This window comes from Aquila chrysaetos, chromosome 16, assembly GCF_900496995.4.
Source record: "Aquila chrysaetos chrysaetos chromosome 16, bAquChr1.4, whole genome shotgun sequence".
Lineage (NCBI taxonomy): Eukaryota > Metazoa > Chordata > Aves > Accipitriformes > Accipitridae > Aquila > Aquila chrysaetos.
In genome coordinates this window covers 25,554,759-25,566,511 of record NC_044019.1, presented here as the reverse complement: position 1 = coordinate 25,566,511, position 11,753 = coordinate 25,554,759, and the positions used below count along the sequence as shown (strand labels likewise).

Below are 11,753 nucleotides of genomic sequence, written 5' to 3'. Positions count from 1 at the left end.
TCTCATATTTCAGGCTGGCTGAGGGTGTGACCCTTTACCCGTCCGCCTGCTTTTCCCTTCTGTGAGGCCACCACGCATTAACAGCCGAGGCCGCCTGGGCGAGGGGCGGGCAGGTGGAAGCAGAGCGGCCGGGGACGCTGCAGCCTTTCCCCGCTGCTCCACAGCCCGGCCCCCACAAGATGGCGCCGGCCCCTCCTGACCGCGGCGGCCGCGCTCCCGCGCGTTTGAAAAACAACGGTCGAGGGACGCCGTTCCCCGTGACCGGAGGACCCCGCCAGGGGGCGCGCTAACCCTCTCGGGCACGCCCCCCTGCGCGCTGACGTTAGCCGGCGGGGGCGGGGCGCCCGCCCGGAAGCGACACACGTGGGGCGGTGGCGGGGTCATGGCTTCCCGGGCGGCGGGAGCCGCTCCCGCAGGTGGGTCTCTCAGCCTCCTCCTCCTCCCTCTCCCTCCTCTTCCTCCCCCTCTCTTCTTTCCACACCCCTCCCCTCCGCTCAGTAACGGTCCCCTGCTCTCTGCTCCGCAGGGGCCGGCGGGCCGCCCGCCGAGGAGGAGATGCCCGAGCTGTCCGACGGCGAGGAGGCCTGGGAGGAGGAGGAGGAGGAGGAGGAGGAAGGCGCCGCCGCCGAGGGCCTGCGGACCCGCTGCCTCTTCTGCGACAGGTGGGGCGGCGGGGGGAGCCCCGAGGGCCGCGCTGTGCCCCCCCCCGCCCGGCCGAGGGGCCTCCTGAGGCGCGGTCGTACCCGCGGAGGCCCTGGCAGAAGGGGGGGTGGGGTGCGAGCGCCCAAACTCTGCCGGCGGGAGGCGGCCGCGTCAGAAAAATAAGTAATACGTAGTTTGTAACAGCGCTCTGTAGCTTGTTGAACTTACCTACGGCCTCTCTAGAGCGAAGGGTCTGCGAAATCCAGACTGCAGGAGAGAGTAATGGGGAAAGCGAGTAATTTCTCTCTCCTCACCCTGAAGCAGTATGGCAGCTTCTCTCTTGAATTCTTTCTGTCATCTTCTCCCATCATCAGGAAATAGATGAGATTTTTATTTCGGTGCAGCAGATCTAGCTGGCCAGCTCACCTCATGTATGTGTGGTTCTTAGATTGTGGGTTTAATGCTGTCTTTGCTCTAAAGGAGTTTTTGAAAGTTAACGGGGTTTGTGGTTTTGTCAAACAAAATTTTTACATTTATTACCTTTTGTTGCAAAATGTTTTGCAAACAAGGTAGAAGCTTCTTTGTGAGGTATGCGAGCAAGCAGGTGTCTGTTCGTCCTTTCTCAAAGGCAAAAATGATGTGTTCTGAACACGTTGCCTAGCAGGTCAGAACAGAGCATATAAAATGTATAAAACATAAAGAGTGTTAACAACATATGTGTTAATGCTGCACGTTTAATAATTCATTATTTACAGGTTGTTTAGTTCTGCTGAAGGTGTATTCTCCCACTGCAAAACAGAGCATCAGTTTAATGTTTGTGATGTGATCAAGAAACATGGTAAGTTTTTTTTTTTCACGACTTGTCATTTCCTTCTGCATATCAGCATCTCGTTTAAATAAATTGCAAAGATTAGCTTGTTTCTAAGTGATTTCCATGTTGTAGCTGAAGATTCAAAGATTGAACAAGATAAGCTATTGTAGGAAAATGCTTATATGTTACCTTTATGCTGGCCATTTGCCTGATGCTTTATCTATTGGTAAAGCTCTTGACTAGTAACGAAAGTAAGATTGATCTCTGCTGGCTTGTGCCGAGTCCCCACTGCCTTCTTGATTGACCTGAGCCAGCCCACTGCGTGCTGGAGTAAGAGCTATTTACCTGATCGATTGGGAGCTCTGGCCTGACTAGCAATACTGTTATTGGGCTCAGGAGCTTAGTAGAGACCCAAGTGGATGTATCTACCAAAAGGTCAAGTCACTGGGCTGTACTGCTGGTGTCTTTTAAGGGGCTGTTTGCAATCTTGGCTTACGTTCCCTAAGGTGATCATAGGAAGGTATACCCCTCGATGTCTGTTTCATTCTTTCCAGTTGAAGTGTGAGGTTGGCTTTCGCTTGAAGCTGCTATCTAATTAGACCAAGATGGTGACTGAAGGAAGGTGCATATAGGAGGATGTATGTGGACTGGGGGTGGCTTTGGAAAAGTTAGATAAGTGCTGAACTACTGAGCCTGAAATCCACGTCTTACTGCATATAGAGGAAAACTGGAAAGCAGGGGAAGGGGAACTTGGAGTCTTGGAGAAACACAATTTTAAGAGTGTGCTTTAAAAAGGAGAGAGAGATAGGGGGATGGGAACCACACGAAGCATTTAGAAATCTGCATGTAAAATTGTAAGCTCTGGTCTGTTTTCTGTATAAAATCCAATGTAAATCCAACGTCCTCACCGTTCTTGATGAGAGTACGTAATTCTATTTAAACTACTGTTATTTCTGAGCAAGGTGGCAGTTTTAAATCAATATTGGTGTGTAATCTTGATGAGTAGGATAAATTTGTATTTTATTAAACGGAAAGCTAAAATTACGAACAAAGCAGCACAGCATTTAAAATATCAGCAAGGTAGCTAGTAGGAGATAAATGTGGCTGTCCTGATGTACTTGCTTGCCAAATGAATGAAATCCTTGTTCATAGGCCATTTTCCATTCTTAATTTGCAGCAAATGTATTTGTCCTGAGGGTGAGAATTTCCTGGTTTAGTCCTAAAGAGAAGAAAAATGTAAATGGAAAACTTAAGATAGGAAGACTGCACTAGATAATGATGTATACCCCAAGGGGAAGCTGGCCAATTGAACAAGTAATTAGTATTCATATCATTGTAAAATGCTTGTGGGTTTTCTGTAATGCAAGGTCTCTTTTTTTTTTTTTTTTTTTCTCCTTTCTGTCTTTCCAGGACTTGATTTTTATGGATACATTAAACTAATAAACTTTGTTAGATTAAAGGTAGGTGTGCCACATACTACTTCTGTAATCTGTGTCTGAAGAATGGAAAATCAAGATGCTGCGTTTTCAATTTGCCCTTTTTTAATAACTGTATGAAATTTTCTGTTTCTAGAAATAAGAAATTACAGGAATTAAAACAGCTGTTGATTGGTTTATTTAGATGTGGAGTTGTTTTTATTTTAAATACATTTACTTAATGTGATTTTTATTGTTTCCAGAAGAGGATGTTCAGACTTGCAAAAAGCCCGCGCTATGTAGTATCACGGTGTTTTGTAAATTCATCTTGGCCTTTGACTCTGCTGTCGCGCTCCAGTAATGAGTTCACTTCTTGATAACTGAAGTTTCTCAGTCCTCGCATGCGTGTTGGTGCAAAAGACTCTTTCCTGGGGTTGTAGGCTGGCCAGACCCCCACTGCGCTGTTAGTAAGGACAACACCTGGTCCCTTACATTGCAGAACCTAAAATTAATCTCTGCTAAAATGATACCAGAAACGGGACAGTTGATGGGAACCTGCAGTTTTAATTTAGGTATGGGTATGTTTTGTGTATTCTGTGACTTTTAAGGAACAACCGAAGAACATGCTTTGAAGTTTATGTTTAGGCTTAATACTGTCTTATGTAATTAAGCATTTTTTACTTAAATCTTCAAATATTTATTTAAATCCTTAAATAGTTATTCAAGGCATGACTAGCTACGCAGAGTAAACACAGAAGTGGAAAACCTGAAGTCCAGTATCTGACCTTTCCTTTCTTGACAAAGTATTAACTGGCCGGATGCAAACCGGAGACAATATAGCATTTCTGACATTTGTCCCTACAGCGCTGTTTGTGTAAAAAGACTTGGCGTGATTAGTATCTTGGCTTTATTGATAAGCCCTGTTGTAAGCTATGGGTCTGACACAGTCAAACACCTGAGTAAACTTGGTTCCTGATAAGCAGTGTAATCCTCCAAGTATCCTTCAATGTCTGTCAATCTGCTCTGCTGTACTGCTTGTACTGAATTCCTTGATCCTGTAGCTTTCTGGGCTTTGGGACCCAGACTAGCTCAGAGGTGTAGTTTTATGCTGTGCTCTGGTCACCGTGGTTGTAGTGTCAGTTATGCTAAGGTAAGTACTTGTTGTCAGAGCCAGGTTGGAAGCCAGAATTTCATTTCGTCGCTGTTCTCGCTAGTCATGCTTTGCGGTAATATCTTTCTCAGCCTTTGCTACAAAGCTACTTTAATAATACCCTATTTATTTTAATGGGTGGAAGAACAGATATTTGCTTTATTTTCTTGAATGAAATTGAAGGGCTGATGTTTTCAAAGAAACTTAGCTTACATGCTCTTCTTCTGTCTAGAAACCAACAGGAGCATATTTGAGTTCTCTCAGCAGCCCGCTGCCTTGGGAAGGAGAGGAATATTTGAAACCAGAGCTAGAAGATGACCTTCTACTTCAGTTTGGTAAACAAATACATTTCAGTATGACTGTACTGTGTTGTGGGGTAAATGTGGTATTGGCAGAGTTCGTGTCACATGAAGCATCGTCACTATTATTCAGTTGACTTGGGTACACGAGAAAGTCCATGTACTAGCTGAAGTCACGCTCTGAAATTTTTACCACATGTTATATGTTAGTTTTTAATGACTGAGATTTTTATAGCTGTATGTAATAATTAAGCAGATCAAAGAGGCACTCTACTTAAGCTTCATCACAAGATTTATGAAGTTTTTAAAGCTTCTAAATATAGATATTTAAAATCAGATGCATTCGTGTATGCTATAAGAAAGGATCGAGTAATTTGCTTTGTTGAAAATACCTCCATCTTTTATACAGGTTGTATTTTGGACCAACGAAGCGTAAGATACTACAGTTACACAGAAGAGTTCTGCTTCCTTAGTGGTTCTAGCGCTCAGTACAAGCAGCCTTAGGTTCTCTCTCATGACAGTTCATCAGGTGGTTTTGAGAGAATTCAGTTTGAGTTTTGAAATTTTTGCTGCCCATGATCCTTCCACTCTCTTCCTATTTTGCACTTGATTGTACACCTTTCTTTCACCTAAACTGTAAGGTATTTAGGACTTGTGGATTTTTTTTCTCTGTACAGTCTGGGATGCAGTTTTGCCCTTTACGTGAGCCCTGCTGCACGATAGCAGAGATGATGTGTGGTAGAGGACATCGGTTGGTTACTTCAGGGATTTCACGTTTCGCTGTATCAGCTCTTGCCCAATGTGTGCTCTTTGCCCAAGCTATAGACTTTTTGAGATGCTTTGAGGTGCCGTTGCAGTTGCTAAAGGGTTGTGAGTGTCATCTGAACCTTTGAAATCTTATTTTAAGTATCTGTGCTTTGTTTCGGTCCCATGGGCCAAATAGTCAGTCTTCCATGATTAAAAGGAATAGATAAATGTTTTTTGTTTTTTTTAAAATGAAGTCTTTTGCCCAATAAGCTGGCAGTAACTTCTTACTATATCCAAAACCACAGTAGCACCATTTTGTTATCCACTGGTGTCTGTTGAAATCATCAGCTGAATTTAGCAAGAGGTGAATGGGACATAGTGCTGAGTCTGAGTTTTGGTAGTTAAAAAGCAATGTTTCATATCGATTCATTCTGCTTATGCTCTTTTGTGTGTTCATAAGCTTTATAAAAGACCAAGGTATTGGTTTGAAAATTAAGAGTTACTGTCTAATTATTAAGAAAAAAATGTATATACCTTCTTACCTTTTACCACAACCCTTAACAGCCCTTTTGGCCTCAGGATAACTTAACTGGAAAAATAGAGGAACCTAATGTCTCTTTTTATCAATAATCAAACACTGGTGTGTAAAGAAGCCTGAATTCTGGGTTTATTTGCTTTGTTAACTTGGAGCTTGCTTCTAGTGTACTAGCTTTTACTGAGTAGTATTGTGTTCTACGGTTAGTCCCATCAAATTCAGTGATGCTGCTTGTAAGACAGACGACTTTTACAAATCATCCAAAGGCACAAGTAGCAATGCTGAAAACGCCATATGTTTATCAGCTGCTGTGAAGCAACATGTGACTGGTAGGTGAGTTTTTTTTCTCCCTGTTTCATCAGATATAGAAGATCTTTGTGAACCTGTGAACGTTTTGCCTTCTAATGGTTTAAATGATACCGTGGTGCTCCTTGAACAATTAAAACGTGCAGAACACAGAGCAAGACTTGCAGAAGCAGCCTTGGCTAGAGCACAAGATGATCTTCAAAAAATGAAGTAAGCGTTTGAACTGACGTTTTGGTTTTGGTTTTTTTTTTCATTTGATGTGTTTTAGGTGAGTTGAGATGTTCATGTTTAAAGACCAACAGAAATTCAAAGAAGTGGTAGAATGTAACTATGGAGTAAAACTCATGACTTGTGTTGGGCCTGTAGGTTTGACTTTTATTTTGTAGATGATTAGTAGAAACTTCACAAAACTTGCACAAATTGAAAGAGCGACGTATGCTTACGAAAACTAAATAAGCACATGGCCCAGAAACGTGTATTTGGCTTCAGACCACTCTTTGTTTTGGAAAACTTGGGGTTTTTTTCTGTGTGTCTTGTCCTATTCTTGTTCCCTTCTTTTTCATTTAAAAGAAAGAAAAACCTTTTTAGGTAATCAGTTGCATTTTCTTCACAGCTCTCTAAACTTCAATCAGGCTTATATAGATTTCTTTTTGAGGTTAGTATATCAAATTATCTGATATTGTAAAAGGGAGCCTTTAATTTTTCTTTGTCAATGCAGGCTTTTCAATTCATCAGGGATTGCCTGGCAGCAAAAATAGGCAGATGTAGATCTGATGAAGCAGCACAGTTTTAAATTATAGACAGATGAACCAATTGTGTTGTAGTAGTCTACGTGCTGTAATTCATAGTGATGGTGATTCATGCTGGAGATTACTTCACTGAAAGAGACCATCTACACATGTTTCCTTTCAGGTAAACCTCTGTGAAGTAAAGATAGCTTGGAAGTCTGAGGTGGAGCAAGAATAGTGTACAGGACCTTAATCTACAGTAACCTGGTTTTCTATTGTTTTCTGTCATGGAAGTAGATTTATACTGGTATTTGGCATGTTGGTTGGCTGACTTCAACTTCTGGGGTTCCAGGAGCTTTTGCATGCTATACCTGTCTACAGAGACTTCTTGGGAGACTAAGTAACTGTAACTTCTTTCAGTTGCAACATGATTATATTATGCAGGTCTTACTCACTAAGATGTGGGAAAAGTATTTCAAGTTTTTTAATGACTGCCTGTTCAGGATCAGTCATGCAGCTGCTTAGAGATTGTTGCCTTCTGAGCCTGGGCATAATAGTATGAGGCCACTCACTAGTTGCGTATAAAATAATTTCTGCGGAAATGTTTTTCCAAGTTTGCTAGACTGAGCAGACTTGTAGAATCAGGAGAATTGAAAGGTGTACAAAGGAAAGACAGGTAGCTGGAGGCCTCGTGACGTTGTTTTCCCCCACAAATGGTAACAGTTCTGTGAATCAGGTCATCTCTAGCATTTGATGTAACCTAGAGATGTAAGAGGAAGATGTTAAGTTCTGCTGATGTAGACCCTCTGAGGAATATTGTCTGGCTGAAGCATGTTTACTTTTTCACTTCATTGTGGGTATAGTAGGAGCTGTTTGCTTGTCAGCTTTTAAAAGTGTTTTCATGATAAAAACCTTGATTTGTGTATTTTGTCATCAAAAGTTCTTTGAGAAATGAGAAGAGGATGCGAGTATTAGGAATGCAGGGCCACGGAGGAGGAAAAACAAACAGTGTGACGTTCAAGTAATAAATTGAATTTTAAGCTCTGGTTTGTTTCTACCCAAGTGCTTCCATTTTAAAGTACTTCTACCTTCCACTATTCATGCAGCGTTTTGCGGTTTGTAGTTCTTGTGCCATTTGTTGTATTGAGTCCGAATCTGCATTACGCAGCCTAAAACACATGGTGCGTTTTGACCGCTGTGGTACCAGCTTTTGTACTGGCGAGCGCAAACCAGATAATTCCTCCTTAAAAACAGAAATGAAGTCCAAACGTTTTACTGCTGATATTTGCTGGTTGAAAGCAGAAAGTGGTCACTGCGGGAGGGTGATGGAGGGAGAACGGTGGTGCAGCAGCCCGGAGGAGCCGGCAGAGGGGGGCTGTGCACCCTTAAAGCTGGTCCCATTGTTGTCAAAGCCCCTGTGCAGCCTGGAGCCCTCATTTTTTTTCCAGCCCCTTCTCCCCCCCTCCGCCTCCTTTTCTTGGCCCCATAAACATGTCTCAAGGGTATATTTCAAATTGATTACAGGCAATTTGCACAGGATTTTGTGATGAACGCAGATGTCGGGAGCAGCTCGTCATCCAGCGCCATTGCAGACCTTCAGGAGGATGAGGATGGCGTTTACTTCAGCTCCTATGGGCATTATGGGATACACGAAGAGATGCTAAAGGTTAGAAAGTCATCTCAACTGCATCTTAGTAGGACTAAAGAGGAAAGATGTAATGAAGTGGGCTGTGTGCCCATAAATATACTGCAGAGCAGCTGCATTTTTAACCCTTTCTATACATGATAGTTTTTTCCTAGGAGTTGGGTTGAGAGATCTCTTTTCAGTTTTATTTCCTTTGTATAAATGCTGTTTACAGGATGCCTTAGGAACATAAAATCATTTACTCTACAGATAGGCTTGAAACTATATTACGATATCTGTACCACAACCTTACCTTGCCAAAAGCAGCTTTTTCCTGGGTGCTTAAAAGATAAAGGCTAAAACATGGTACAGACAGTGAATATTTTTCTTTAGTTTATATTTTCCTAACAATTGAAATTTGTTAGGCAAAACAATTTCTCAAATATTGTGGTTTCCTACTGCGCTAGGTAAACAGAAATTGTTGGCATTTTTGCACAGTTTAGTGTATTAATAACATGACATTGAACAGTTGGAAAAATTGTGTGCTCCCTTTGTATGATAAAGATAAAAAATTAACGCTTAAAACTCTTCAAAGGCAAACCTGTGTATGCCCTTTTAACTTTTAAAAAAACCCCAAACGCAAAACCCAACAACTTATAATTGACACATAAATCAAAATCTCTTAATGCTTACTTTTAGAGAAAGTATCATAGTTGTGAAATTCATAAACAGTTTTATCGTTTTAAGGTAGAAATAAATAAAATTCCTGCCCAATCTAGAGATAGAATATGGAGTTGTGAAGTGACTTTGTCCTTACAGGTAGCATATAAGGTTTTCTGCTTTGTAAATGATTTAGTGGCCCCAATGTAAAAATACACATGAATCTGTGTCAAGGATAGTATAAGCATGAGGTTAATTTTAAGGGGGGCAGTGGGGGGGGGGTGTGGGTGTTAGAGAAGCACAGAGAAGTTTGCGGAAGTAGAAGAATGTTTTCCAAAATGTATAGTCTAGAGAAATATAATTTATGTTTTGAAGATAAATAAAAATGATAGAAGTTTGGTTTTTCAGTTGTATAAAGGTGTTGTTTGAGATGCTATAGGCTATAGGATGAGGAAGCCTTTCTGTTTGCGAATAGTTTATAATAATCCTGCACCTCTGCACAAGGAGATTGGTACAAAATTGTATTTTATTGGTTTAAGGAAGTTTGTCAGAATGCTTTTAAGAAAACTTTTGACTTTCCTAAACGTAGGAGAACAGTTGCTTTTTATCATGTATGCACTGAATTTTTTCCTATGTGCGAGGCATTCACTTTGTTGTTTTTTTTTTTTAACGTCTACCTTATTTATATAAATATAGTGGCTTGCTACATTGAAATTTTTAAGAAAGGAGTCTTGCTGTCTGAATTTTACGTCTGTCTCTGACACTGTTCAGTTTTGAAACCTTTTTTTTTCTTATGCCTGGTAGTGGTAGGATGAAGTTTCAGTTTGGTTTCTTTGCTGCAAATACTTCAGAGGTGGGTGAAGAGTATTGTTACTTTACTCTGGCCAAATGGCTAGTGTTTCCCTTGCTCTTTGTTTTTTGCTTGAGAATTTCTTGACTATCATCTTTGATAAATTTCCTTACCAATTTATTTAAAAACAAAACAAAAAAAGCATTACATTGAAATGGTGAGTGAGAGAATGGAGTTGATGAGTAGCGAGACCTGAAGTGAATGACCATGGCTTGCTCGAGCAGCAGTGCATATAGTAGAGGCAGCAGCTAGAATTGTATTGATTGAGTTGGGGCAGTGCTGAGGCAGTGTGAGTGGGCAGGACGTAAGGCTGAAAGCTTTCTAGCTGACTGCTTTCTCGATTGATGCTGAACATTCTGATCCATCCCCCCCCCCAAACTTTTTTGGTCATTTCAGCAAAGCCTATTATGTACTGCGATAGAGGTGAAGTACTAAAAATAGTTGCTCTGAATATAACATCATAGTAAACCAATATGATTTTAAAGGATGACGATTTCTTTTATTCATGTTAATTATGTATAATTTTCAAGTACAATTCTCTAAAATCATCCCTAGATGTTTCTTTGGGCTCTCTGTGTATGTGATAATCCTCCTAAATCCTAAAATCCGGTTTTCAGGATTTTCAAGCCTCAAGATAATTCATCTCCAGAATCTTTATGAACATACCCTTTGTTCTCAGTCTCCATTTTTGATCTTGTTTTTCTAATAAAATAGACTTTGTTCTTTCTTGCTAGAGAAAATTTCTTTATTTTCTGTATTATTTCTAAAAATTCTTACCTGCCACAGTAGAAAAATATTAACTTAAATATAGGCAATTGGATTTTGTACTTCAGTATTATTTATAGGCTTGTCTTTACTAGATAAAAATAACTTAAAATTTTTCTTTTAATTTGCTCTAACACTTGAACTGTAACAGCAATTCCAAACCCTATACTTGGCTGTCAATTTGCGTACCTGCTGATGCATATTAAGAGAATCAATGTTTTAATAGATGACTTTGCTGGTAGATTGAGCTATACTGCTAGCTTTCATATACTAAGATACTATAAATATTTAGTTATAGGCTTGAAAACATTCCAGCTTCTCAGGTCACATTGTATTACAGTTAAGTTTGTTTGTTTAATATATTGGGCTTTCATAGAATGGACTGTACAGCTGCAATTACTAGCTTGTCGTCAGGCTTGCAAAATTGCAGTTTGTTCAGAAATAGAAAAGGTTAATCTGATCCATAACTTATTTTTGAAGGAATCTGTCTCACAGGAGTCTCAGAGAATAAAATGATACAAAACGTTTTACGAGCTTGTGGCTCAAATTTTTACCATTGTATAGAAGGTTGTTAAGTAAAGTTGATGCAGTATTGCCACTCTTACCGCTGTTCCTAGAAAGCGGTGAAGAGGTATTAAGAAGCTTGAAATGTCCAAAATCAAATGCAGCAGGTTAGGAAACTGTAAGCTAATTTCTTATTTTTCCTCCAGAGGCTCAGCTGGCTTCATTTGCAAAGACAATAAATTCTGAAAGAATATCATATGGGAAGTGTGGTGATTGCAGAGCCTGTATAAGTACAGTACCCACAAAACATCTTTAGGCCAAGTTAAAAAGCAAGGTTTTCAACATTTTTAAACTATATACTCTACCTAGTAGAAGAAAATGAATGCTTTTTTATTCTTTAAATCATAGGATAAAGTGCGTACAGAAAGCTATCGTGACTTCATGTATCAAAACCCACATATCTTCAAGGACAAGGTAGGTAAAACAGCTCAGAAAATAGAATAATTTCTGCGCTTTATTTTTTCTCAAGTGGTAGAAATCCTTCAGGTTGGCTACTCTGTAGCTTTGGGAATGGAATATCACACTGGCAAGATTTGATTTAATGTACTCTGGCTTTATGAGGTGATAGAGTGCTATTCAACTGCTGGAGGGTGCAAAGTGCTGATAACAGAAGTGCTGATCGCTATTGTCATTGTTCTGTGTGCCATGTCGGGATGT

At 40.4% G+C, this 11,753-nt stretch overlaps 1 protein-coding gene across 3 annotated transcripts in view; it reads left to right on the top strand.

Annotated features, from left to right (window-relative positions):
- Positions 1-333: 333 nt before the first annotated feature.
- PRMT3 (protein arginine methyltransferase 3) overlaps positions 334-11,753 on the top strand; it is a 68,363-nt gene continuing 56,943 nt past the window's right edge. For 2 of the 3 annotated variants that reach the window (XM_030039269.2, XM_030039268.2), the window contains exons 1-8: positions 334-416; positions 527-662; positions 1,398-1,480; positions 2,864-2,913; positions 4,251-4,353; positions 5,962-6,115; positions 8,158-8,299; positions 11,445-11,510. In XM_030039269.2, the coding sequence (XP_029895129.1) occupies positions 383-416; positions 527-662; positions 1,398-1,480; positions 2,864-2,913; positions 4,251-4,353; positions 5,962-6,115; positions 8,158-8,299; positions 11,445-11,510 (768 nt within the window). In that variant the 5' untranslated portion in view covers positions 334-382. Of the gene's footprint in view, positions 417-526; positions 663-1,397; positions 1,481-2,863; positions 2,914-4,250; positions 4,354-5,961; positions 6,116-8,157; positions 8,300-11,444; positions 11,511-11,753 lie in introns of those variants that run through there. The other variant, XM_041129166.1, reaches the window with a different exon arrangement.